Source organism: Diplodia seriata, assembly GCF_021436955.1.
Source record: "Diplodia seriata strain FDS-637 chromosome Unknown scaffold_11, whole genome shotgun sequence".
NCBI lineage: Eukaryota > Fungi > Ascomycota > Dothideomycetes > Botryosphaeriales > Botryosphaeriaceae > Diplodia > Diplodia seriata.
This window is the reverse complement of record NW_027117318.1, coordinates 505,898-531,024: the sequence shown is the minus strand read 5'-3', so window position 1 is coordinate 531,024 and position 25,127 is coordinate 505,898. Positions and strand designations below refer to the sequence as shown.

At 57.6% G+C, this 25,127-nt stretch overlaps 9 protein-coding genes across 9 annotated transcripts; 5 read left to right on the top strand and 4 right to left on the bottom strand.

Annotated features, from left to right (window-relative positions):
• Window positions 1-134: 134 nt before the first annotated feature.
• Window positions 135-1,848, top strand: PWP1 (rRNA-processing protein; the record flags this gene model as incomplete). Its single annotated transcript, XM_066781275.1, has 3 exons — window positions 135-361; window positions 416-1,292; window positions 1,339-1,848. 3 exons carry the CDS (start codon window positions 135-137, stop codon window positions 1,846-1,848), a joined length of 1,614 nt encoding a protein of 537 aa, XP_066628277.1.
• Window positions 1,849-4,143: 2,295 nt separating this feature from the next.
• Window positions 4,144-5,163, top strand: SLS55_009880 (uncharacterized protein; the record flags this gene model as incomplete). The annotated part of the gene is made up of 1 exon (XM_066781274.1): window positions 4,144-5,163. One exon carries the CDS (start codon window positions 4,144-4,146, stop codon window positions 5,161-5,163), a length of 1,020 nt encoding a protein of 339 aa, XP_066628276.1.
• Window positions 5,164-6,226: 1,063 nt separating this feature from the next.
• CKS1 (Cyclin-dependent kinases regulatory subunit (Cell division control protein cks1)) lies at window positions 6,227-7,012 on the top strand (the record flags this gene model as incomplete). Its single annotated transcript, XM_066781273.1, has 4 exons — window positions 6,227-6,336; window positions 6,438-6,582; window positions 6,805-6,884; window positions 6,937-7,012. The coding sequence occupies 4 exons, from the start codon at window positions 6,227-6,229 to the stop codon at window positions 7,010-7,012; spliced, it is 411 nt and encodes a 136-aa protein (XP_066628275.1).
• Window positions 7,013-10,261: 3,249 nt separating this feature from the next.
• SLS55_009878 (uncharacterized protein) lies at window positions 10,262-11,336 on the top strand (the record flags this gene model as incomplete). Its single annotated transcript, XM_066781272.1, has 3 exons — window positions 10,262-10,485; window positions 10,538-11,031; window positions 11,230-11,336. The coding sequence occupies 3 exons, from the start codon at window positions 10,262-10,264 to the stop codon at window positions 11,334-11,336; spliced, it is 825 nt and encodes a 274-aa protein (XP_066628274.1).
• A 942-nt stretch (window positions 11,337-12,278) lies between these two features.
• SLS55_009877 (uncharacterized protein) lies at window positions 12,279-13,638 on the bottom strand (the record flags this gene model as incomplete). Its single annotated transcript, XM_066781271.1, has 3 exons — window positions 12,279-12,559; window positions 12,649-13,028; window positions 13,178-13,638. The coding sequence occupies 3 exons, from the start codon at window positions 13,636-13,638 to the stop codon at window positions 12,279-12,281; spliced, it is 1,122 nt and encodes a 373-aa protein (XP_066628273.1).
• Window positions 13,639-13,852: 214 nt separating this feature from the next.
• On the bottom strand, window positions 13,853-14,819 carry SLS55_009876 (uncharacterized protein; the record flags this gene model as incomplete). The annotated part of the gene is made up of 2 exons (XM_066781270.1): window positions 13,853-14,443; window positions 14,505-14,819. The coding sequence occupies 2 exons, from the start codon at window positions 14,817-14,819 to the stop codon at window positions 13,853-13,855; spliced, it is 906 nt and encodes a 301-aa protein (XP_066628272.1).
• Window positions 14,820-17,204: 2,385 nt separating this feature from the next.
• Window positions 17,205-17,877, bottom strand: SLS55_009875 (uncharacterized protein; the record flags this gene model as incomplete). The annotated part of the gene is made up of 2 exons (XM_066781269.1): window positions 17,205-17,328; window positions 17,381-17,877. 2 exons carry the CDS (start codon window positions 17,875-17,877, stop codon window positions 17,205-17,207), a joined length of 621 nt encoding a protein of 206 aa, XP_066628271.1.
• A 3,155-nt stretch (window positions 17,878-21,032) lies between these two features.
• SLS55_009874 (uncharacterized protein) lies at window positions 21,033-22,602 on the bottom strand (the record flags this gene model as incomplete). The annotated part of the gene is made up of 2 exons (XM_066781268.1): window positions 21,033-22,516; window positions 22,575-22,602. The coding sequence occupies 2 exons, from the start codon at window positions 22,600-22,602 to the stop codon at window positions 21,033-21,035; spliced, it is 1,512 nt and encodes a 503-aa protein (XP_066628270.1).
• Window positions 22,603-23,492: 890 nt separating this feature from the next.
• Window positions 23,493-24,563, top strand: PTC7 (Protein phosphatase 2C 7; the record flags this gene model as incomplete). Its single annotated transcript, XM_066781267.1, has 2 exons — window positions 23,493-23,932; window positions 23,981-24,563. The coding sequence occupies 2 exons, from the start codon at window positions 23,493-23,495 to the stop codon at window positions 24,561-24,563; spliced, it is 1,023 nt and encodes a 340-aa protein (XP_066628269.1).
• Window positions 24,564-25,127: the final 564 nt, after the last annotated feature.

The window sequence follows — 25,127 nt, the reverse complement described above, 5'->3', positions numbered from 1 at the left end:
GAGAAAGAGCTGCCAAGACTGCGGAAAAGAAATCGCCCGAGCGCGCCCGCTCGCAACTTTTTTGGACGCCCAGTTCGCGACGAGCAAAAAAGTTGGCGGTACGCTCCTCGCTCCCTCTCCACGACGCTTTCGACATGTCTATGATCACGGCAACCACATGGGTGCCGCGCGGCTTTGCGGCGCCCTTCCCGCAGAAGTACCTCTTCGATGAGGACGAATTCGAGCGCATCTCGCAGCTTGCTCGTCTGCAGCTGGACGATGCGAAAGAGGACCTGGATGCGGCCAAGAACGGCGACAAGAGCGACGAGGACGAGGAGCCCAAGTCGAATGCTGCCGCCATCGCATCCGCAAAGGATGACATGTATGTTCACCCCGGGAGCCCCCGTCAAATGCGTTGCTAACTCAGTATTTAAAGCGAAATTGACGACGATCTGAAAGAGTACGACCTTGACAACTACGACAACGATGAGGGTGCCGTGGACAAAGACGGCGAGCCTCTTGGAATCTTCGGCAATGTCAAGTCTCTGGTCTACCACGAGAACAACGACGACGACCCATACATCACCATGCCCGACAATGTCGATGACGACGTCGAAAGAGAGGACCTGCAAATCCTTGACAGCGACAACCTTGTACTGGCGGCCAGGATAGAGGACGAGATGGCACATCTCGAAGTGTACGTGTACGAGGACGAGGCAGACAACCTTTACGTGCACCACGATGTTATGTTGCCCGCCATTCCCCTCACGGTCGAATGGTTGAATACACCAGTCGGTAAGGGTCCAATCGAGGAGAACTCGAGGGGTAACTTCGTCGCTGTGGGTACCATGGATCCGGATATCGAGATCTGGGATCTTGACATCGTGGATTGCATGTACCCAAATGCCATCCTTGGCCAGGGTGCCGAAGACATGCCTAACGGCGAGAAACCCAAGAAAAAGAAGAAGAAGAAGGCCAAGAAGGCCAACGACGACTACCACGTTGATGCCGTGCTTTCGCTGGCTGCCAACCGCACCCACCGCAACCTGCTCGCTTCGTCATCCGCGGATAAGACGGTTAAGCTTTGGGATCTGAACACAACTAAGTGTGCCAAGTCGTACGCTTACCACACAGATAAAGTTTGCTCCCTTGCGTGGCACCCGGCGGAGACGACTGTGCTCTTGAGTGGTAGTTACGACAGGACTGTCGTCGCCGCGGATATGCGGGCGCCGGACGCCAAGGTCCCAAGATGGGGTGTGGAAAGCGACGTTGAACAAGTCAGATGGGACCCCCATGATCCTAACTTTTTCTACGTGAGTCTTGGTGTCACAGATTTAGGAATTTTACTGATCGCCGTAGGTATCGACTGAAAATGGCGTCATCCACTACCACGACGCTCGCCTTGCTCCCTCAGATCCGTCGCAGACAAAGCCAATCTGGACCCTTCAGGCACACGACGAGTCTATCTCGTCCTTCGACATTAATCCCGTGATACCCGGCTTCATCGCTACGGGCTCGACGGACAAGGAAGTCAAGCTGTGGAATGTCCAGCCTAGTGGGCCGAGTATGGTTGTGTCGAGGAACCTCGGCGTCGGCAAAGTATTCTCTACGTCATTTGCGCCCGACAAGGAAGTCGGTTTCAGACTGGCCGTGGCAGGCAGCAAAGGCTCCGTTCAGATCTGGGACACATCCACTAACGCGGCAGTGCGGCGCGCCTTTGCCCATAGAGTGGCGCCGGTGGAGGGCGAAGTCAAGGAGAGGCTCGTTGGTGTTCAAGAGTCGGACAGCGAATCTGATAGTGATGAGGATGAGGACGGCAAGGACAGCGATGCGGGACCGGATGGCTGGGAATCGATGGATGAGGAGTAAGACGGTACATCAAGCCGAGGTGGCCATGACGGAGCACCTCGCCGCGGAGGGTCGCTCGTGATGGCGGCGATCGCAGCAGCGATCCAAAAGAAAAGGTCGCAGGGTACCGTGACCGAGCACCGCGGCGTAATCGGCGTTCGATCCGTCACGTTGCCCCTGGGAGGAGGCCAGATCGGGAGCAACCCGAGCACTTCGGAGTAAGGCAAGGCGATTCTCCACTAGGGAAAGCATGTCTCGCGAAGAGTTGGCTCTGAGCGGCGGAATTTCTGGAGCCGGTGCGTTTCATCGGCGAAATATACCATTAAGGGGACTATAGGGAGCGGATGGCTTTGTGGGCGGTTTCAAGTGGGCGCATTAACGTTAGTGGTCGCGTCCGCGGAGCGCAAGGCTGAACGCCAAACCCCCAGGAAAGCTTCGGAAGCCGGGGCTGTAGTTGAATCGATGTCATCCTGAGCATGCATCAGTCCAACGTCCAAGTTGTTGTGCTGCAACCCCGAAAGTGTTGCAGAACCGACCCCTCGACCTGCCGGTCAGCCGGCTGGCGAGTAATGTGTGCTCGATCACGGAAGGAGCCAAGCGCAGGCCATGCGAATTAGCGAGAGACCTTCACGCCGTGATTTGATATGATGATCGTGAAAACACACGCCGGCGGCTTTTCAAGGCCCGTTTTTGGACGGTGGCCATGCATTGCAGTGCTCGATTTGGCGGCGCGCTGGACATGCAGGAATTCGTGGTTGGCCGAGAATGGGCGGGAAGAAGGGCGGCCGGCCGAAACGGGAAGCGCGCGACGAAAAGGCAGTCCGCTGCAAGGCGACCAGGAAGTTGAGCCAGGCCGGCGGACAACTCCGAGCAGCAGTGCGGTCCGGCGTGCCGCAGTCACGCGGCAGGCCGTGATATTGGGACAATATTGATGCGTTGCTCCCTGGTGCTTTTGCTGTGAGCTGGCCCTGCAGGCCGACGCCGGTCGCGGCCAACGAAGCCCGCGTGTACCTAAGCAGACCAGCGCGGCGGTGCGGTTCCATGATTGTCAGGGTCCGGCCGCACGCTGGTCCTTGCAGGCCGTCGAGAGGGGGAGTTCGCCGCGAGAAAAGCTCTTTTTGCTAGGGTACCGCCCAACCATGCCGGTTGAGCGGCAGTTCTGGCCGGTGCCTGGTCCAGATCCCGCGGGCCAGGCGTCCTGCTCCCTCTGCGACGTCAACGGCGGACCGCTTGCGAACCAGCACGCGGCGGCAGCGCCCTGCACGCCCGGCGCATCAGAAGGCTCACGGCCCACCCTCTAGCGCGGCGGCTGGCTGCCGAGGACCGCATGCATTACCCACTCGAAGATCCTCCCCAACGGCGGCAGCGATCGCGGGAAGCCGTGCAAACAGATCCTCCGCCCGGCGGCTGCGCAGTCGGCCGCGAGCATGCCGGCGGAGTCGAGGGTGGGAATCGTGTGCGCTGCGTGCTGCGGCGCGCCCTCTCCGCCGTGGGCGCTTCATATAGCTGAGACGAGGACGTTTATACTGGGGCGCCCCGGGTTGTTTCGCATGCGTCGTTTCTCAGCCCAAAGCGGCGCTCCTCCGACGCAGCAGCAGGGGCCGCGTCTCCAGCCGGCCCAATTACGAGCACGCGTGCGCCGCGCGATCTCGCACGCCTGTGCCGCGCCCGCTGAATCATTGGCCGCTCTGCCTCGCCTTTTCACCTTCGGCCGCCCTGCCCGGCGCTTCTCGTGCCGCGAGCCTCCCTCCTCCCCCATATCTCTCTGCACTCTCCCTCCCGGCGCCAGCGCGCTTCTGTCCTTCTCGTCAACCCTCTGGCCGTGCTCTGTTGCTTCGCTCCTTAGACGACAGGCACCCGCCCTCTCATTCATTGCCTTCGCCGTTTCGACCTTCCTTTCCGCCTTTCCACCTTTCCCTTGTTTCGCTGCGAGCCGGCGAAACGTACCACTAAAAACTACCGCGTCTCACCGCAGGACGATCGCGCGACGAAAAACCGCTTCGCCAGAAGCCCTGGACAACCGACCATTTCCCAATCCGGAACCACTGCCACCGCACCTTCTGACCTTGCCGCGGTTGCACAGCTGACCCGCACTACGACGCACTTGACTCCCCCTCTGCCGTCCACACTCCCAACCCAGGGAACGTCGCAGCTCGTGACAATCTTGACTGCACCACTAGCGTTCCGCACCTCTACCACGGCCCCAACTTCCGCCTGCTTCATATCTCGGCCGATTTCTTCGCTCCAAGGACCGGCTGCTCCGCTTCCACCGCCGTGTGACGCCAACCGTCAGAAAGACCCACCGCTCTCATCACCATGGCGGACTTCATCTCTCGTTCGCTCACCACTCGCCGGGCGAAGAAGCCCGAGAAGGTTGCGACCGCCCCCAGCCGCGCATTCAGCATGAAGAAGGCCTCAAACCCCGCCATCAACCGCGTCCAGATTTCTGGGCCGGTAAATCTCATTTCTACCACGAACATGCTGTCCTACAACGCTCCCGACATTGCTGGAACACGCCAAGTCTCCTCCGAATCCCATTCAACTTCGCATTCGGAGGAATCGGATCGCAGCTCTACGTCCAGTGGCTCTCGTGGTGTCTCTACAGATGCATCATCCTTGGACTCTCTTCCCACGTCGCCCGACACCAATCACTTGACTGGATTTTTCGATTCCGCTAAGAAGGCTGCTCCCGAGAGGTCCCACACCCCCCGATCTGCTTCCAACTCGGGCTCGCACTCCAAGTCTTCGTCTCGCGACCAGTCTTACAGGTCTCTGGAATCGAAGCGTTCGATGGACAACATGCAGTCGAAGCGCTCCCTGGATTCGAAGAGATCTTTCGACGCTGGCCCCTCAAAGCGCACTCTGGAGACCAAGAGGTCAATTGACAGCATTCGAGCAGCCCAGGAAGCCAGCCGCAGGGCTCAAGAACAAATCCCCGACATCCCGCAGCGGGCGCGCTCACACAGCAAGGAGGCGCACGAAGTTCTGGCGCGCAAGAGATCGATTCGGGGCATGGGTCCTCCCAGCAGCCTCCACGGCCGCAGCTCTTCACTGCAGGAGCAGCGTTCATCCGTGGATATGTTCAGTAGCGGAGCCGGCGTTGAGTCGAACCACCCCTTCGGGCGCGAGCTGGAGCAGCTGAACGAAGTCGCCGAGGAGCTTGGGGGCGTGATTCGCGATGTCGAAATGGACGAAGACGCGAGGTACATGGTCGAGCGCGGGCTGCAGAAATTCTGCGCCTCAGACTACCTGGCAGAAATCGCACCGTTCATGACGGCAACCTACGCAAAGCGGCCGATGGCCCCCACCCCGACGCTCAGCACCACATGGATCTAGGTGCCCTGCATGGACATCCTAGACCGGGGATTGGAGGGGATCCAGAATTTCCTCCACAGTCGACGCACGTGCCTAATTGCAGGCCAACAGTGGACCCCGTCACGGAGTCTGGCTCACCAGGATGTTGAGACAGCTCCCTGCGCATCGGATGCGCACCCAATCTGTTCTTGCTGATATTCTTTTAATTTCGTTCCCTACTACTTTCCTTTACTTTCCATATACATACTTGAGACGCGACAGCGTTGCCAGGGGAAGGATGGCCGCACCACGGCGGCGGAGGATTGGCGACTATACCCCACCATTACTACTACCCACACTCATTTACGATCTTTTACGACCTCACAGTGGACTTTGAAGTTATTCCTGGAACGGAGGGAAGCAGCCGCAAGGGCGGTGGCAATAGCGCCATCCGTCGCTTGGCAGGTTTAGATAGAGGCCGTAGAGCCGCATGAATGCAAGAGGAACGGTTGAAATTGAAACAAGATGCAAAACAAAGTGGCGGCTTGGCTCGGTGACGTTGGGCGGACATGGTGCAAAGCGGTCGGCATCGATCGCCATGCCGGGGTCGCAAGAAACGGGTTGGGCCGTGCATCAGGTCATGGCAATGTTTTCAACTCCGTCGCTCCGCGAACCAAGTCACCGCGCCCCGAAGCCGCTGTCACCGAGAGCCACCTGTCGCACCCACCTGTCCGTGCCGCGCCCTTCAACTCGCCGCCAGTCGTTGCGCCTACCGTTGTCGCGCCGCCCTGCAGAGCCTTCGCGCTGCGCCCAATCTACTCGACGCGTCGCGCTCCTGACGCCGTTGTGTTGTCCAACCCCCGCTACCCCTCCGCCGCCGCCGCGCCATCAACGTCCTGCTGCCGCCCCTCGATCGCGCGCAACGACCCCCGCCTACAACTGCGCCTGCAGCCACCAGCGCCTTCCTGTCCTCACATCCCTTCCGACTCAGCGCCTTCCGCAGCCGAGTCCCCACTACAGAGTCGCCGCGCCCGCCGCGCATCGCTCCACGTCAACATCGGCCCGCGCCCTCGCTGCCAACATCAACAACCACCACCACACCAACATGGATATGGGTATTGACATTACGCGCCGCAACAAGAAGCCGCGACCCTTGTCTGAAGCAGAGAAGGACAAGCTGGACGAATTCGTCGAGAGCATCCACTATTCCGCAAGGTGCGCGCGTCTCCCCTCAGCCCGGCGCGCCAGGTGCCGCAGCCCGCCCGCGCACTCTCCCGCCAGACGCGCAGTCGCATACTGACAGAGGGGTCGCACAGGTATTCGGACAGCGAGTATGAGTACCGTCATGTCCAGTTGCCCAAGCAAATGCTCAAGGTCATACCAAAGGAGTACTTTGACGGCTCCAGGGGAACACTGAAGCTGCTGTGGGAGGAAGAGTGGAGAGCGCTGGGGATCACTCAGGTACGCCCGGTTCCCCTGCCAGCCCACGCGCCGCAGCGAGAGCTAATGCAGTGTCTTTCAGAGTTTGGGTTGGGAGCATTACGAGGTGCATGAGCCGGAGCCTCACATACTTCTCTTCAAGTACGTGTTTCCACAGGACTGAGTCGCGTTCGCCCGTACCTGGTCGCGGCCAATCGTCGTCGAGCGACAACATTCGGCAGCACAAATTGACAAATGATGCAGGCGACCGATCAACTACCAGCCCCCGATGCATTAGCGAATCTGGCTTTCCTCCCCCCCTACCGGATCGAGGCGCGTGCAGGGTAAACCGTGGTACCAGGCAGCCACTCATCTGACGCACCTGCGTATTCAAAGAGTCCAAGGTCGTGACTTCCCTCTCTACAAGATCATCATCAGCGGAGTGCTAGCGCGAAGACTGTGGATTCTGTGAACCAGGGGGTTCTAGTCGCATCGTGGTGACATGATAGGCTAAAATTATATTAATCGGTAGTAAAATAGGAATCCTAGTCGGATTATGGTAATGCGATAGGTCAAAGTCGCATTGGCCAGATGAAAAAGCAAGTCGACGCTAGCACTCCGCTGCGGCACCCTCCTGTAAACCGTGGTACCAGGCAGCCACTCTTCTGACGCACCTGCGTATTTAAGAGTCCAAGGTCGTGACTCCCCTCTCTACAAGATCATCATAAAGCCTACAAAATCTTGCGCCCGGGTCTTCTCAACGATTCACCACCACCACATTCGCCACCGCCACCGCCGTATAAGGACGCTTACTCTTACCAAGGCCGCACATCCCTGGGTATCGGAACAGAATAATGGGTGCCTTGGGGGCTTTGGACTATTGATTCAGGAGTCTGTCGGTCCTTTTCTTTTTACATTACTTCGCCTTTGTCACTTGCGAGATTCTTTTAGAGTGTGTAAACAATCCAGGAAAGAAAGTCTTAAATGTGGGCGATGGTGCACAGATACACGAATGCGAACCGGGTGGGTAGTTGAATACAAGATCCGGACGTGTATGTAGAATTTTTAATTCGACATTCTCGTCCGGACCTTGTATTCAACTACCCATGACATGAGCAAAAAACAGATCCACGCTAGCCATCGGCTGCGCGAAGGAGCTGTAAATATGTGCATTTAAAACGTACATTTACGTCCGGATCTTGTATTCAACTGCCTACACCAACTTGATAACGATGCAATGTTAATTGTGTAGGGTAAACGCGGGGCACGCGACGGCCGGCATAGCATTGTCAAGGATAGTTAGTCCAAGATGCAGGACTTCCCATCCCCCAGTAGGTGGGACACGGAAGCTTCCGCCCCCTCCCCCGGATTGCGCAATAACAAACAGGGTCCGGGCTAGAGTGATAATTGACAGGAACAGGAAAACACTACGGCGGGAGATCTACGACTCATGCTTCCCCCAGCGGAAATCGCCCCTTAGCATCCGATGCCTATGAGGGGAAAAGTCGCCCCCACGTTTTGCTTGTGCTCGGCCGCGACAGGGCACGTCTGCCCATACGCCACCGCTGCCATGTGTCTATCGAGCCTCGCCAAGCTCAATCACCCAGTTGTGGCACGGGATACCTATCGTACAAGCTGTGCCAAACGAGCGCTTGTTATCTGCCGGCTTAAAGGGAGTCTGTGCGCGTCGGGGTTTGGCTGCACGTGTCCGATGCCACGACGCAAACACTTCCATGAACATCGGCGATAGTAGAATTACAGGCGAGCAGTAGAACACCATAGGGTTGCCGATTTGGTTCCAAGCAATGGCTTTGTCATATTCTGGATTTGTTCCACCATATACCTCACGTCTATGCGGAATTCCTCTTGGCAAGAGGAAGTAATAGGGTAGTAAAAAATGTAACGCCCGTCCGGGCTGGGTATCATTCATGAACAATCAAATGTGCTTCCGACCTGTCCTCCCCCATCTTTTGCGCTGAGCCTCAAGCATCATGCCATTAACGCTGCAAACGCCATGCAAGCTGCCAACACCAAGCCCACCGCTGTGCCCATGCTCATTCTGATCTGCTGATGGCTCGCCGCGCTGCTCGGCTCGTCGGCGCTTCCAACACTACCACCTCCTCCGCCGGCAGCCAAGCTCGCGCAGTCCGTCACATTCTCGTCACCGGTACCCAGCATCCGGCCCAGCGTGGCCATGGCGTTGAGATTGCGCGAGCGGAACCAACGTGCGGCAGCGGCGGCGTCAGTCGCGCAGAACTCGGCCGAGAAGTCGAAGGTGGTGGCGGCGGCACCTGCCTGCCCGCCGCCGCACGCTCCGGCCACGCGCATGCCATCGCGCGCGGCGTAGAAGCCGAAGGTTCCGTTCGGCGGGGCGTACTGGACCGACTCGGACGTCAGGCTGACGTTGGTGGCGCCTCGGTCCAGCGGCTGATACAAGTGGGCGATGCTGTGAATTTCGACGAGCTGGGCGGAGCCGGAGGACGAGGCGGGCGAAGAGGAATAATCGAGCAGCGTCTCGACGAGCGTGGCGCCGTCAGCCAGGGTGTAGGAGCGAGCGGTGCCGGGTTCGTTGTCAGTGCCGTTGAGCACGGCGGATGATGCGCTCGGATCGATCAGCCCGGTCCATGCGATGTTGCCGAAGGAGGAGATGAGCGGTAGGACGGCCGTGAGGTTGGAGGGCAGCGTATACGTGGATTGGAGGGTGCCAGCGGTATAGCCGAATATGCAAGGATTGCTGGGGGGCACGATGGTGGGTGTGGTGATGGGTGGGTAGGCGGTTCCTGCAGACGCGCATCCGGCGGCGCGGAGGGGTGCTTGGTCGCCGCTCATGGTGGGCGGGTGATTGTCGACGTGTTCAGCGCAGGAGTATGGAGGACAAGAGGTGGTATGCCGCTTTAAGTGTGCTTTGGCGGAGAGTGATAAGCGTGAAGCAAGGGCGGTGGCTCTGTGTCCGGCTGGGGGTGAGAGACGTGGATGGTATGAGACACGCGGCTGGTGGCACGCCGGAGAAGGATGCGAGGGTGGAGAACAGCGGTGGAAGTGGGAATGTGGCGGGTGAAAAGTGAAGGGTCGCCCGAAAAGAAAAGGCACGCGCTGGGGTTGGCCTCATGTGGCAGCGGCTGCACGGTGCCTGACAGGGCCTGACATGAGGGGGATCGGCAGCCCATCTGCATCTGCGCCTCCGCTGCCGCTGCCGCTCCCACTGCCACTGCGGGGGTGCCGGTCCGCCTGCCGCATGCGTCATGGCCGCGCCTCCCCGGCCACCCTACGTGTCGCGTCGTCGTCTCCGTCGTCGGCGGCGGTGAGCCAGCGTGCGCTTGACTGCGTGTCCGTCCGGCCGATGCTTGCCGGGGATCCGCATTGGCTGCGTCCATCCCATCTCGACTCTGGCCGATCCCCTGCCTTCTTCTTTTCTCCGGGCTGTGCGTCGACATGTACCATCCCCACCGCGAATGCCAACGATCGCGGGCTGTCGTGCCATCAGCATCTATGACGATCTGTCGACTGGACCCTGATGACGTCTGCAGCAGTCAACGTCATGATGAACATCCACCGTGCATCGTGCTCTCTCGCGCCCCGAACCCACATCTGCCCGCTCTCCCAGCTCAAAGGCTTGAGATCTGCACCGTAAACAATGCTTCGCCTTTTCGCCCGATCTGCGCCGTCAGTCCGAAACGCCTTCTCTGTCCGCACTAGCTACGCCGTCGCCAATCAACGCAACATGGCTGCTGTTAGCAACACAGAGGCCGCCAGCTTTGACCGCTCCAAGCTGTTTGACGTGTCTCACGTCACGGCTGTTGTCACCGGCGGCGCCACTGGCATTGGCTTGATGATCACCCAAGCCCTGGCCACCAACGGAGCCAAGGTCTACATCGTCGGGAGGAGAAAGGAGGCATTGGAGAAGACGGTCGAGACTTACAACAACGGCTCTGGTCAGATCATTGCGTGCGTGCCCCTACCGCTCCGGTTGCTGGCCGATATGCTGACTTTTGCACAGCCTACCTGGCGATGTCAGCTCCAAATCCGAAGTCCAGCGGTTGGCATCAGACGTCTCCAAGAAGGAGCCCAACGGGATCCAGCTGCTCGTCAACAATGCCGGCGTCGCTCGCGATGATCCCACCAAACTCTCGGGTCGGGGGCAGCCATTAGACTTCTCTGACCCCGCCGCTGTCTCCGAGCACTTTCTCGCATCGCAGCCCGAGAATTGGGACGAAACCTTCCGCATCAACGTGGCCTCCATCTACTTCGCCTCCATGGCCTTCCTCCCGCTACTCGCCAAGGGCGGTAAGGCGGTCCCCGATTACTCCTCCAGCGTCGTCAATGTGAGCAGCATTTCTGGCTGCATGAAGGGCAGTAGTGGTGGTCAGTTTGCGTATGCGGCCAGCAAGGCCGCCGCCACCCACGTTGGCCGCATGCTTGCCACAACATTTGTGAAGACTGGAGTCAGAGTGAACACGATTGCACCGGGCATGTTCCCAAGCGAGGTGAGTGGTTTAGTTTTTGGATCTTTTGACCGGGTCAAACGACGCCAAGGAGCAATCACTGACAAGGCTGGTTTTAGATGACGACAGGGAGCTCGGACGAAAGAAACAAGTCCAATCTGACCTCGCAAGCTTCGAATCCCTCCGGTACGTTACCACTCAAATTGTAGAATGGCAACAGTGCTAACATTTGGGATTTGAATTTCAGGCCGCTATGGAAATGACTCCGACATGGCCGCAACTATTCTCTTCCTCGCTGGCCGCGGAGGTACTTTCTACAACGAGCAGATTGTGTATCCAGATGGAGGTGTGTAAACTTCTGGAAACATCCCTCACTGTATGATCTAACACATCATCTCAGGGAACACTCTCGTTCAGCCTGCGACCAATTAGAGTAACATTCGAGTCAAACAGTAGTGTATATGGGGATCTGCCTTTCCAAGCGATTGTGTGAGATGGTACGTATACAACTATGGCGGGATTTGACATATGTCAAGCAAACACGTACATCACATCACGTTGCTATGTTTTCCCCCTATACACACTCAGCTTAGAATCTTCTAATTCCAATACACGAGGCAACGATTGGTATTCTACGCGCCGCAGTCAGTCGACCAAATTATTGCGGAGCTTCCCACGCAGAGGCGTAAGGTGCATGCTATGACTGTTGGGCTAGCGTCGTAAGAGAAAGACCATTTCCAGGACCCCTCTTCTTCTACCCAAGCCTCTTACCCCACATAGCGAACTAGGCCATTTCAAAGCAGTGCCTCCCAAGGCCAGAATTTTCGATACTGACCGGCGCGGACCAACCTCCCCCCCTGGATCCCACCTCCCCCACTAGCAAGCACGTCGAATTTCCCCCATGAGAGCCGCGTAGAGAATGTTCGGACAGCCCTCCACCTGCATGTGTCCCTCCCAAGCGCGTTTAGACTGCACCAAAAGAGCACAGGAAGGGATGAACGTGTCCTTGTAAATCCTGCATAATTAATGAATGCGCATGGCCCATCCAGGACGCCGTAAGCAATTGCCAATACCAAGCTAATCTCCAGCTGGAACAAGGAGTGATTGATGTGAGAGCACTCTTGAGATTTTCAGACGGGCGTAGATGGCGGGGATTAGGGGCCATCTTATACGGCACGACGCTTCTGATTGGCGCCAGGTGTAGGAAGAACCGCGGTGGCCTTGGGCTTCACCGAGGCATAATCATGTCTCGACCCAAAATTTTCAAAATACTTCGTAACTTTCCTGTGGATCGGCTCACAGTTCGTCAAACACGTGCAGCCTCTCATCATCCGATGCAGGGCTCGACGTCGGAGACTGCGGCGTAGTAGCGCTCTGGGAGGAACTGTGGACTTTCTCAAGAATCTCCCGCACGGGCGGCGGTACAACCACGTTTTCTAGGTTGATGGAAAAGTTATGCTTGGCTGTGGTGGCTGCCCTCGACGCAGTCCCTTGAGTGCGGATGCCGTAGACAATGTAGCCGACAAGAAACAGGGCAACCAACGCGGCTAAAACGCTCCAAAAGATGCGCAGACGGCCTACTCAGCATCCCCGGTCAGCAGAAGCTCACGAAAGAAGGGGGGGAAAGGTTGACCGCTGTAAAATAAAAAATAAAAGCCACACTTACGGTTCACGCTGGTCCTCCACTCCTCATCCAGCCTCTCGCGCTCATCGACCCTCTTCCGCGCCGCATCGAGGCGCTCGTTCAGGCGGGCGGCCTTCTCCTTGCCGGCGACGATGCGCGCCTCGAACTCCTCCAACAGGCGGGCCTGGGCCGCGAAGTCGCCGATGGCGTCGAGCGAGCCATCGACCTCGTCAACCAGCTCGTCGGCGTCGCCCGCGAACTCGGCGCGCAGCCGCTTCGTCATGGTCGACAGCTCCTGCAGGTCGCCGATGGTGCCATGCAGGCCCGCCACCTTCTCCAGTATCGAGTAGTACGTGTCGTCGAGCCGGCGCGTCGTGGTCATGGATTGCTCGTCGAGGACGCGCAGAGCGTTGCGGAGCTGGCTGTGCGCGCGAGCAACGGGGTCAGCGGACGCATGCGGAGAGAAGAAGGTTGAGACACTGTCTGAGAGGAGAAGGGAGGGAGCGGCGTGTGGAAGAGCGCAACGGGCGTGCATGTGCAGGAATGTGAGACAAGAGGATCGTAAACGCACCCTTCCCGCTGCTTCTGGAGCGCGCGCTCGCGGCTGACATCCTCAGGCTTGACGACCCGCGACGACATGTGCCGCGCGTTGTGCTCGTACTCGGCCATGACCGAGGGGCTGACGAGGTCCTTGGAGTCGTTGGCGCTGCCGCTGGTGCCGCTGGTGCTGCCGTTGGGGTTCAGTCGGGCATCGGCGCTGTCTGCAGGCCTCACGAGGCTGACGTCCGGGATGTGAGAGCGCGGGGCAGGCAGGACGGCGGATTTGATTTCCTTGTCGTCGCCGCCATACTTGGAGGAGCGGCGGCGGTGGTGATGGTGGTGGTGGTGGCTGTGGTGCTTGTGGCCGTGCAGCGACAGGTGCGAGCGTTTGATGGGGTCGCGGTCGGGCTTGGAGCTGAAGGAGGCGGCGAGGGTGGAGCTGCGGCCGGTCTGGGCTAGCTTGGCGATGGTGGTGCTGTCGGAGCGGTGCATGGTTGCTGGGCGGAGGGCGACAGCATGGTTGTTTGGGGGTGGGCACTTGCGGCGCGTCCCCTGGCGGGCGGCGGCGGGGAGGTGCGAAGCGAAGCAGGCACCGTCATCGGCTCCACGCCAAGCGAATGCTCTTCCCCGTATTAAATAAAGGACGGTCTGGTCTAGACTCTACGTGCCCAACTTTCTCGAGGCCCCCTTGAAGAAACAACATGAATCATCTCTCGAACCGTTCCGGTCCGCTGATGCTGGTCTCGGTCATGGGCCCAGTGGCCGTCGCATGCGTCCACGTCAACGCGTCGCCCTTGCTCATCCCCTGCCTGCCGTCGCTCCGCCCATTCCGGCCACTGTCTTCTGTGCTTTCGCGCGCCACTTCGATCGTGACTTCGGCGCGGATGTCACCAGGATTCAGCGCTAGCTCCGAGCTCGCCGGACTGCCGCTGCGCACCGGCTTGATCCCCAGTTCGACGTCGCCTTTGGCAAACGCGTCTGCCGAATTCGTAAACGTGTGCGAGTGGCGAGAGAGCTTGAGATCGCGGAGCGTCGTGCGGTGATGCTGAGAGCCGCCGGGCATGCTGCGTAGCCGTGTCCCGTCCCCGTAGTATCCAGACGGCCGTCGCTCGGCCGCGTAGCTCTTGCCCGTCGACAGCTTGCGCAAGCACGGGAACCATTCGCGGAGCAGAGGCCAGATCAAAGGCAAGTTGGCCACGTAGACTGCGACCGATGCCTCGCGCGTGTACCACAGCATGTACGATGTGTCGTAAACGTCCGAGAGGTTGTATACCTTTGTAAGGATCGCCGCAATGATCTGGGCAAAAGCCCCCGGTTAGGTCACGCTCCGAGGTAGAAGTCGGATGGGTCACACTTACGACAAATATACCCATGCTGAAGACGAGCCCCAGAATCAGCCTTTGCCGAAGAGGCATGTTCAGCTTGGTGATCATGGGAATCGGAATTATCAGGATGCCGATATCGCTGGACAGGTTGAAGCAAGCCTGGACAATCGCGTAATGCTGCAGCGTGGTGCACTGAGGATTAGGAGGCGGCACTGCCCAGTAGCCACTGAAGGGCCTGCAGGCCGTGAAGAAGGTAATCTCTGTAGCCACCCAACCGATGGCTACGTAGATGAAGAGGAACTTGACAAGCCGGTACTGGGCCACGCCTGTTGTCAGACGGCCGTACATGATCAAGAGGCATACTTTGAGTGTGTATATGACGTTGAGCATGCCCTGCATCAGTCAGCTGTTGTTCATTTTCTTGCGAGCTGGAAGTGAATCTGACCTGCTCGGAAACGACCACCACCTTCGAACCCAAGATTCGATCCTCGATGTCCTGTTCGGTGAAGGAGGCGTACTCCCCAGGAAGGAAAAGATTGCTTCCACCGCCCCCAGCAATGGCGTTCAAACAGACGACCAGTACAGTATACCATGCCTTCAGTCAAGTCAGTGAGACATGCAACGACTCGTGATGTGGATCTGTGCGCATACCGCTGCTAGGAGCATGAGGTAGTCATCCGTTGCCAGCTCCCTGAACCCTACCCTATGCACGCGTGCAAATCTGTGGAGAGCGTCAGACGAATTCTTCCGAGCGACCGGTTGGTGGCACGTACATCCTGAAAAAGATGATGAATATACCGACGCCATAAAGAGCCCATGATTGAGTGGCAAGCCGCTGCTGGAACCCCTCGTCGAATACAGCCATCACGTAAATGGAAGGAACTTGCGGGAAACAAGACAAGCCGTCAAGAGCGATCAGCCTTCAGAGGGTACATGCCCGGGACTTTGTTACGTAACGAGTCAAGCAGTAGCGGATTTCAGTGCTGTTGTTAAGATGGGAACAAGTGCAAAGAAACTAGTAGGCGGACTGATGTTGCTGAGGGTAACTTTAAAAGGGAAGAGTCAGGGAAAATGTACTCTAAAGAGTTGCTTGGTGTCGTTTCCACGCGGTCGCGAGATGTCGGGGTATGGGAGCAGGGAGAGACATGCTTGGATTTTTCTCTGGGCCGGCACCAAGGATCTGGAGGGAATAGGCCGAGCGGTGCGATTAGAAGGCTCGCGGGAGGCATAGCCGGGCCCGGGGAGATGATGTCTAAGCCGGTCCTTGCTACCACGGCCCTGGACCCGGCCCCTGGCCCCTGCAGGTGAATATGCGCGCACTTCTTGCCTTGCTGACGGTAGACAATATTAGGTTTGCCGGGCACACGAAGCTTCAAGCCACAGTCTCAGGACCTGAACAGTGACCGGCATCGTATGAGAAGTCGAAAGTCATGGGGCAAGACGTGCGGAGGGCAGGCTGGCAGTCTCAGTTGCGGGTATACCGGGGACTTGGAAGTGGAACGGGGTCGCAATACCAACAAAGAGCTAGGCTTGAGAAGGCGACGGCTCCATCCGGTGCAAGGATGAGAAGGCGGGTGTCACTGGGCGTTGGCTGCCGGAGCTAGCTACGGGCGACGGTGACGGGGCGCAGCTGGAGCTCACTTGAATGAAGGTCGACATGACCCTTCCCTGATGCGTGAGATGCTCGGCTTCAAATGACAAGGGCGGGGGAGATCTTCAGGTCAGAATCATGCAGGCCAGCACATGTCTACACGTGTGGGAGATGCCGGGAAGTGAAGAAGAACGGAATCGCCGGATGGGTCGAGCGGCGATGGATGCCGTTAGCCTCTAGTGACGAGCAATCCTTCATCGGCACACGCGGCGAGTCGTGGCTGAGGCTTGCTCTGCTGCTACGAAAGGGTAGATTCTCGGAGGGAGTAGAGATAAGAAGCGAAGGCATCGAGATAAGGCTAAGCCATGACAGGCTCGGCCGTCAGGGGAGCAGCAAACGGCAGGCCGGGTCGGGGCAGACATGCGAGGCGTTGTGCCCGGGCGGCATCTGCAGCCGGGTCCCTGGTTTGGGGAATGCATCGAGACGTTGGGGCGGCGTTGGCGCTGGCGTTGGCGTTGGCGTGGGCGTGGGGGAGACGTCGGCAGACCAGGTGGTAGGTTCGCTCATGACTCGTCGTCACTTACTTACCTAGCTGCATGCGTCCCGAACCGCAACAGCAGGTATGTACACGGGTACGGGTCCTTGAATTTAATAGCCGTCCCGATACCTACGAAAGTACGGGGCAATGTCTCTGAAGCAGATGCGGGGGGAATCTTGATGCTCGTCCCCGTCGCTCACTATATGGGTCTTGGATCCGACCACTCTAGGCCGCGGATAAAGTCGTACGCCTTCTTGGCCGGTCTTGAATTCTAATCCAGCCATCCGGAGCAAACGCCCCAAAGAGAGCGCACACGTAAGCCTCGGGATCTGGAGAGATGCATCGTTCGGTGCAGATTTCAGGTGCAGCTCTCTGGTGACGCGGATTTCGTTTGCAGTCCGATGGGTAGTACGTCTTCGCCCATGCTGACAGCCGCTGCCCCGTCAAACGCCTCGCCCTCAAGTGTCTCTCTATGTCTTTGGCCGAGGTTGATTGTCGAGAGTGATCAGAGCCGGGGTGGCGTGTTCGCCTGTAACACCAGTCAGACAGGGGCCGCTAAGGCAGAGCCAGCGCGTCGGGTCCCTAGGTCCTCAGTCCTCACTCCTCACTCACCTTCCCGTTGCTTCTGCGCCTGCCAAGCCATGTAGCTGCGTTTCCAGTTGACGTAGTTGGCACGGTCCTGGTCCGTCGGGGCCTGCGCCTCGCCTCTCTCCACGCGCTTCTGGTACCTGCGACGTTAGGTCAGCGCCACCACGCTCCGCTCAGTCGCTGCACACTCACTCGTGCGCCACCTCATAAGCGGCCATGGCCCGCGATAGCTCCAGCTGCGCCGTCGCGGAAGTGGCGCCCTCGGCATCGCCAGCGTCGGTGCTGTCGGGAGTCAGCGTCCGGCTGCCGTCGTCACTGGAGTCGTCTTGGGACACCTCTGCTCCGCCCGTGGAGTGACCATGGCTGCTGTCTTCGCCTGGATTGATGCTCCGGCTAGCATTGTCGCTTTCCGTCCTTGGCTGTCTCGCGTCGTCCATCTTGCCGTCGAGCGGGTCGCGGCGGCGTGTGGGCGACGTGGTGACGATTGCGTTGAGGAAGCTCCGTGGCTTGAAGGCGACGGGTTGGTGCGAGTGTGGCCCGAGACCCTGCGTTGCTGCTGCTTCGCTACCGGCGCTGCAGCTGCGAGCACTCTCGTCCTGCCCTGCATTTCCCTTGATTTTGATGCCGGAGCGCCTCAGAAACGAAGGTATAAGTACGCGCCTCCGGCCGAGCCTGTCGTCTGAGTCCATGCCGGGGTGGTTGGCTGTGGGGCGGCGTGGTAAAGGGAACGAGACACTGGTAGAGTATTGATGTAGCCTAGAATCAGCCGTCAGTGATATGGGGTGCCCAACTTGCATTTGTTGGCGTGAGCGCGTCGTTTGATATGACTTGTCACTCGTTGTTTCCGTTCATGGCCGCCTTCGCCCACTCTCAACCTGCGACCGCCGAAACATTTCACTGCAGATGGAAAACGTCCGTCTGGCTTCTTCACATCATCCCCTACCATGTGCCAAATGTTGCAGCTCAACAATAGCAAACATCAAAGCTGCCACGTGCTCGCAACAAACCAATCGCCCGCAGCATCACAGTTCCATCCAACGCACACCCATTCCCGATACCAACCTCACGCTTTGCGCTGTTTTCCCGAGTCTCCAGCCTGCGGAGCGGCACGTTTCTTTCCACTGAAAGCAGAAGCACAACCAGATCCAATGGTATCTATGCTTGCTTGTGCAGCTACAGTCTCTACTCTTTGTTGCAACGAAGCTAGTCGTGGCTCAGGGCGAACGTAGCATTAAAGATGGTTTGGTAGAGCGTGCGGTACTTTCCCTCAAGCCCGGTTAGGATTATGCCGTTCCTCTCGGCAATCCGTGCAAAATCCTGGAGGAAAGGGAGCAGGAACATCCCCGCGTTGTTGGCAGGCGCGATCGACCAGGGGGGTATTACTGCCTCTTCGTCTCAGCGTTACGACCGAGACTCCTCACCTCACCACCGATCGGACCCGCGCATCAGCGTCGGCTTCCTCAGACTGAATCTTGATTTTTGTTAAGAATTTGATCCAACAGAGCGCTCTACCCCCAGACACCGCCGCCATGGCCGCTGTACCTCATCTTCCTCTGGCTCCCGATACAGCTCGATTTCCAGAACTTACGGTCGGGGTGACCAAGCTTCTTCCGCACTTGCTGTCGAGGCTCCCATGTGCCTTCCACACAGATTTCGAAACAAAATATTTAGGTAGGTAGTTGAATACAAGATCCACACGTAAACAACGAATTGAAAACTTATATTTATATCCGGATCTTGTATTCAACTGCCTATCCCATGTGGAATTTTTCTACAAGGCAGATCCGGGTGGGTAATATCTTTTGTCATCCGCCGCGGTGGCGGGAGTATGAGATATTGACCCATCACACTTGATTAGCGAAGTCGAATGGGTGTGGTAGAATGTGGTCTAGGACGAAATTGAGATGCGTCGATGTTGATTGCCGAAATGCTTGGCGTATATATCGCCCGAGTTCGTTTGGGTGGAGCCCCGTGTTCTTGAGGGACATCCAAAGAGCGATGTTGGGCCAGGATGCTTGGTGTTCAAAGGCCTGTCGAAGTTGATCGAGTGGAACAGATCGCATGCGTATGGGTTGGAATCGGTGACGCTTGAACCACTCTTGGACTGACGAGACCAATAATGGAATGGCCGCTTTTGGCCAAGATGTTAAAACGCCGCGGGGCGGTTCAATTTCGTGGAGCACGACGGAAGAAGGCCAGGTAATGTACCTAGCTAAGAAGTGTTTTGCGAGTAAGCTTCCATAAACGTACGGCTTAAAGGTGTACTCTTAAGCGGCATTGCAAGCCGATCGGATCGATCCAGAACTTGAGGAACAGCTACCCAACGGCGTCACCGTTCTTGGCCCCCCTGACGTGAGGCGGGCGCTAGCCGACGTCATTGAAAGGTACCCGTCCTTTTGGAAGAATAATCCCGGATTTGCGAAGGTTCCGGCCGAGCAGGAGATGACCATTCCCTTAAAGCCTGGATGGGAACGTAATACTAAGCTCACCACTAAGGTCTATCCGCTCTCGGCCAAAGATAGACCGTCGTTGACGAGACCTTCGACAAGCTGCACGATTAGAGTAAGCTCGACTAGACGCGCACGCACACCGTCTTTGGCTATCCCGTGTTCGTCGTGTGGAAGAAGATCCTCAAGGACGGAGTCTAGATCGAAAAACCGCGCGCGGTAGTGGACATCCGCGGGCTTAACCGGATCTCGGAGAAAGATTCCTACCCGCTACCGGCCTAGCAAGATATTATTAACGCTGTGCGAGGATGTAGCTACATCTCGGTCATAGACGCCACTTCGTTCTTCTACCAATGGCGCATCAAAAAAGAGGATCGTCACAAGCTTACCGTCAACTCCCACCGCGGTCAAGAGTCCTTTAACAGGTCGACGACGTCTTGACATGCCTAATGCGATGTTAGCGGAGGTCAAACAATAGTTAAGAGAACGCATACTTTTTCGCTGTTATAGATACCTACTTCGCCGCGGGTCCATACACCAGGAATGCTCGGGTCCCCAGCGTGACCGCCATCGACGAAGGATGTGAACTGGGACCCAGAGTTGGACAAGCACCTGGGCTCGCATTTGCATAAGCGAGCCCCGCTATGGCACGATTTCCGCACCAAGTTGCTGCCCATCAATTCGAACACCACGTGGGCAGGATTCCCACAGAGCACCGCCCCGCAGAGATGCGATTGGCTAAGCGATTTCCTTCCTTTTGCACGGGCTATGATGCGGTCATATTCGTTCTTGTTGATGGTAGTCTGTTGTGAGAGGTAATGCGTTTCCGACTGGCTCATCTCTTCGAGACTATGAAGATTGTTAGTATATTGAGTGCATAAGGTACCGGGAAAGTTCATACATCTGCTCGAGAATTTTTTTCTGCTCCTTCATTTGCTTCGTTCGCTGGGGTTTCCACGGGATGCCGGGTAATGAAGACACAGTCTCCTTCGAAAGAAACAGCACTGTTGTGAATAGACCACCAAAGAATCTGACTGTCGCCCCATCTCTTCCTCTTCTTTACTCTTGTAGCATTCATTTCATCAATAATCACCATTAATTTAACAACGATGGATATCATAAGTGCCGGAAACCACAGGGGTTGTCAACTACGGATGACTATGAGGGATGGTAGTGATTGTTTCTTGAGAGGCCGGACTCGGTGGCGGCGACTGGTTTCCACGGTAAGCGCAGATCATTCATAGACAACGCCTGCCTAGTATGTATCAGGACCTATGCCGGGGTCCGCGCATCACCTTTTCGCGTCCCGCCTTGAATGTATCGAAAGTAGTGCTTTTTGTGGACCTCGCTCTTTCCGACGGGCGAAAAACATTTCTCAGATTATTATCCAAGTCACCTCAGAGTCCTTCTCCATCATCCCTAGCCCACAGCTTTACCGTCCTGTCGTGGCCGGAGCTGCAAATCCACTTCGAATCGTGGCTGACATCGGTACTAAGCACGTTGCCCGAATGGCCACTCAGCGTCTTGCACAACGCCCAGTCGTCTGCGCTGAAGATCCTAACGTTCTTGTCAAATCCACAGGAAACGAAGAAAGTTCCCGCCTTCTTCGGCTGCACATTACCACTTTCGTCTCTGGCTGGCGTATATCCGTTTGCGGGCCCATCTATGCCCTTGAACCAACGCAGATCCGTCACTCCGCCTTTGTGAGCACCGATGTTGCCCATTTCGCGGACAGCGCGCACATCCCAGCACTTTGCAAACCCATCCCCCGACCCGGAAAGCACACGGTACCCATCCGCGCTCCAATCCAGACCGTAGATCGGACTAATGTGGCTGTCCAGAAGCATGACCATGCGGCCTGTACGAAGATCCCAAATCCTGCCAATACTGTCAAGTCCAGCACTAGCTATCAGCGACCCATCGCCATTGAAGCTAACCGTGTAGACTTCACGCGAATGGCCCTCCTGGAGGAGCAACTCGGTCGTGGTGTTCACATCCCACAGACGCCACGTTGTGTCGAATGAGGCTGATGCCAGATACTTGCCGGAGGGATGGAACTCTACGCGGCAAACTCGCCCAGTGTGGCCGGAAAGAGAGGAGATTGGGGTATCTTCCTCGAGTGACCAGAGGTGAATTTGACCTTCGCCGCCACCGGAAGCCAGGTTGAGAGTCGAGCGGGAGACATTGCTGTCCGGTAAGGTAGCACCGGGATACCATGCCAAACCGCCTATCCTGTCCGTGTGTCCTCGGAGTACTCCCTTCTCTTCTAGGTTTGGAACGTCGAGCAGCTTGATGCTGCCACCCCAGTTGCCCGCCACAATCATGTCTCCACTGGGCGAGAACCGTGCCATACTAACGGGCCTATCTCCAGCGATTTGCGATCCAAACAAGTCGAAGCCCTGCAGGCGCTCCTTGACAGCCTTGCGGTGCTTGACGTGGGTCCGTAGAGGTATCGTGGACTCCATCTTCTGGTACGCAATGCGGGTTTGTGCTCTTGGCAGGGAATACCTGGCGATCTCCTTCCGCGCTTCCAACAACTCCTCCAGACCTTCCGTATAGAATTCTTCGTTTCCCTCATCTTCATCCTCAACCTCGGCGGACTGGTCTTTCATCTGCGCGTCGCCCTCCGCATCATGCTGGCCTGACTCAATCTGCTGGGTAAGCAGCTCTCGTAGACGGTCTCTTCTATCTCCGGGGCCCTCCCCGAAAAGCGTAATGGGCTCTCCAAGCTCTCGTAACCGTAAGCGAACCTTGTTATCGTCGGTGGGAACGGCAATGGTTGCAGCAAGACGCTTGCGCTCGAATTGAGCGAGGATGGCGGACGCTTTCTCAGAGGGAACTCCAGCCGCCCCGGAGGGCATAGAGTAGTCGCGATCAAGAGCTGCAGAAACGTATGAGGTTGCGTTCATCTTCAGTGGACGCGCTGGGGGGAGACTTACGGACATTGGCAAGGTCGATGCCGCCCATATCAACGTCCTGTCCAGAGGCATGAAAATCAGCGCCTTGTCCATGCTTCTCGCCGCGAGGGAATTATTGCGACGCTGCACTCAAGTCGCGCCCTCTATTTTGCAAATTCGTAAACACCGATAGATCGCAAGGTGAGGTGGATCGGAGCTGGCTTACCTCTTGCTGCTCCTCCTCCACATATGCTTGCCGCGAAGGGTGCATCATCTTGCTGCTGTCCGCCGAGGCTCGGCCTCAGAGAAGTGGTCCGGAGGTGCGTCGAAAGAAAGCGTGCGCGGCGGCGTGGCGGCGAGGATTGGGCGGGCAGGACGGGGAGCGTGGTCGTGAAGCGGCGCGCCGGCAGCAAGAGTCCATGCCGCAAAAGTCCATGCCGCGACTGCGTAAACTGCGCGACTGGTCTGCCGCGCTTGCACTAGCGTGCACGGCCCCCATTCCGCCGTCCGCCCCGCTGTGCCGCCGCTGCCAAGGCGCCATTTGGTAGTCCGTGGAACGCATTGATGAAATCGAAGCTTACAGGTCGCCATGAAACCTTTACACCGTTTCCACCCTGTCTACACAATTCTACACGCACTTCGCCTCTTCTGACGTCGCTTCCACTTTTTTCTCTGTAATGCTCACTGCTTAAGCTCGTCCCCAGGTCGCCCATGCGTGCGGCCGTTCGCTTTCTTATCTCCTTCCTCGTCCTCTTAGCTGCGATTGCGATGAGCTTCACTGGTCCCCGCCTTGTTCTGCAAACCAAGCTCTCTCAAGCTGCTGGAGCCGGCTTAACTTCCTGTACGCAATTGTCGCTATGCAACGCTAGTCTTGCGAGGGCACCGCGCCTATCTTCCTGGCTTGCCTCGACTGCGCCCGCCTCCCGGCCCTACAGCGCGACTGCCCGCAACGGCTCCCAGATGCCTAAGTTCGCCTACCAGATATCTGCATCGTATTCTGCAAAAGGCCACCAGTTCAATCCCGAGTACAACCTCTTCAACCACAATCCTTTCGTCAGGTTGACGAAGAAGGGCGGGCACAAGCGACCGGCTAGTGGACAAGACTCGTTCTTCGTGAACCAGATCGGCGATACCGGCGCGGTTGCTTTCGGAGTCGCGGACGGAGTTGGCGGCTGGACCGAGTCTGGCGTGGACCCGGCGGACTATGCTCACGGCATTTGCGACTACATGGCGGTAGCTGCCAATGGCTATCCAGAGGGCTTTGTCAAAGGGCCTCTGCATCCCAAGGATCTCCTCCAAATCGGTTATGATAACGTGACCAGTGACGATTCTATTATCGGTGGAGGAAGCACTGCATGCATTGCAGCAGCGGAACCCGACGGCTCAGTCGAGGTTGCCAAGTGAGTACTCCCGTGGAGCAACTATATGACAAGCTAACAACTCGACAGTCTGGGCGATTCGGGCTTCATCCATCTCGGACTCAATGCCGTGCGCTACTTTTCGCCCCCGCAGACGCATGCTTTCAATACCCCGTACCAAATGTCCAAGATCCCTGCGCAGATGCTTGCCCAGATGAAGCTCTTTGGAGGGTCCGTTGCGCATGCCGAGACACCCAAGGACTCCGCGGTCACAAACCACAAAGTGAAACATGGAGACGTCCTCGTATTCGCAACCGATGGCGTTTGGGATAATTTGAGCCCGCAGGACGTGCTCACTATTGTGGGGAAGAACATGACGGCGCTTGGCGGGTGGATTGATGCCAGAGAGGAGTTCGTTGTGAGCCCGCATCTGCGCAGCCTCACGGAGAGGGGCGGCATGAGCAAGTCGGAGAACAACACGCTGCAGGCTCTGCTCGCGCTTGCAGTGACGGGAGAAGCCAAAGCGGCGAGCCTCAACACCAGGAGGGACGGCCCCTTTGCAAAAGAGGTGCAGAAGTACTACCCAGGCGAGAACTGGCATGGCGGAAAGCCGGACGATATCTGCGTCGTTGTTGCCATTGCGGTCGAAGACGGCAGAGAAAGCAAGCTCTAGGATTGGGTGGGGAAAGCATGGTAAGGCGCTGGCGGCATGGTAGACTCGGCTGTCTTGAACTCGGGGCGTTTGGGCAGCATGATTTGGGATCCTACTGCTGTAAATCTGTAGCAACAATGCATCAATGTATCACAATATGGCGCCGTCTGGTAAGGCGGTAGGCATTCGGGTGCCTGAGGCGCTTGTGGTGATCATAGCGGCGCAGGCCAGACGGAGAATCGAAATTACGCGACGGGAGACGGTGAAACACCGTCGACATCCGGCCAGATCCATCAAAACGTCGCCCATCGCATCCGATATCGTGTCGCACGCGTCATTGCGCAGCGATAGGCGGGTTGAAAACTCACGTGCACAGGCTCAGGCGGTTGCCGTGGCAGCAGCGACGCAAACAGTCCCGTCCGCACCCACGGCCCTGACGCCCTCAACTCCATCAACACGCAGCGACGCTCCCACCATCTCGCCAACCTCGCCAACATTCCCTATGGAACGGTAGCACACACTCGGCATTCGCTACATCCATCGACACTCGCCCCGGGATCTCTCCAGCATCGCATACCCTCTGCG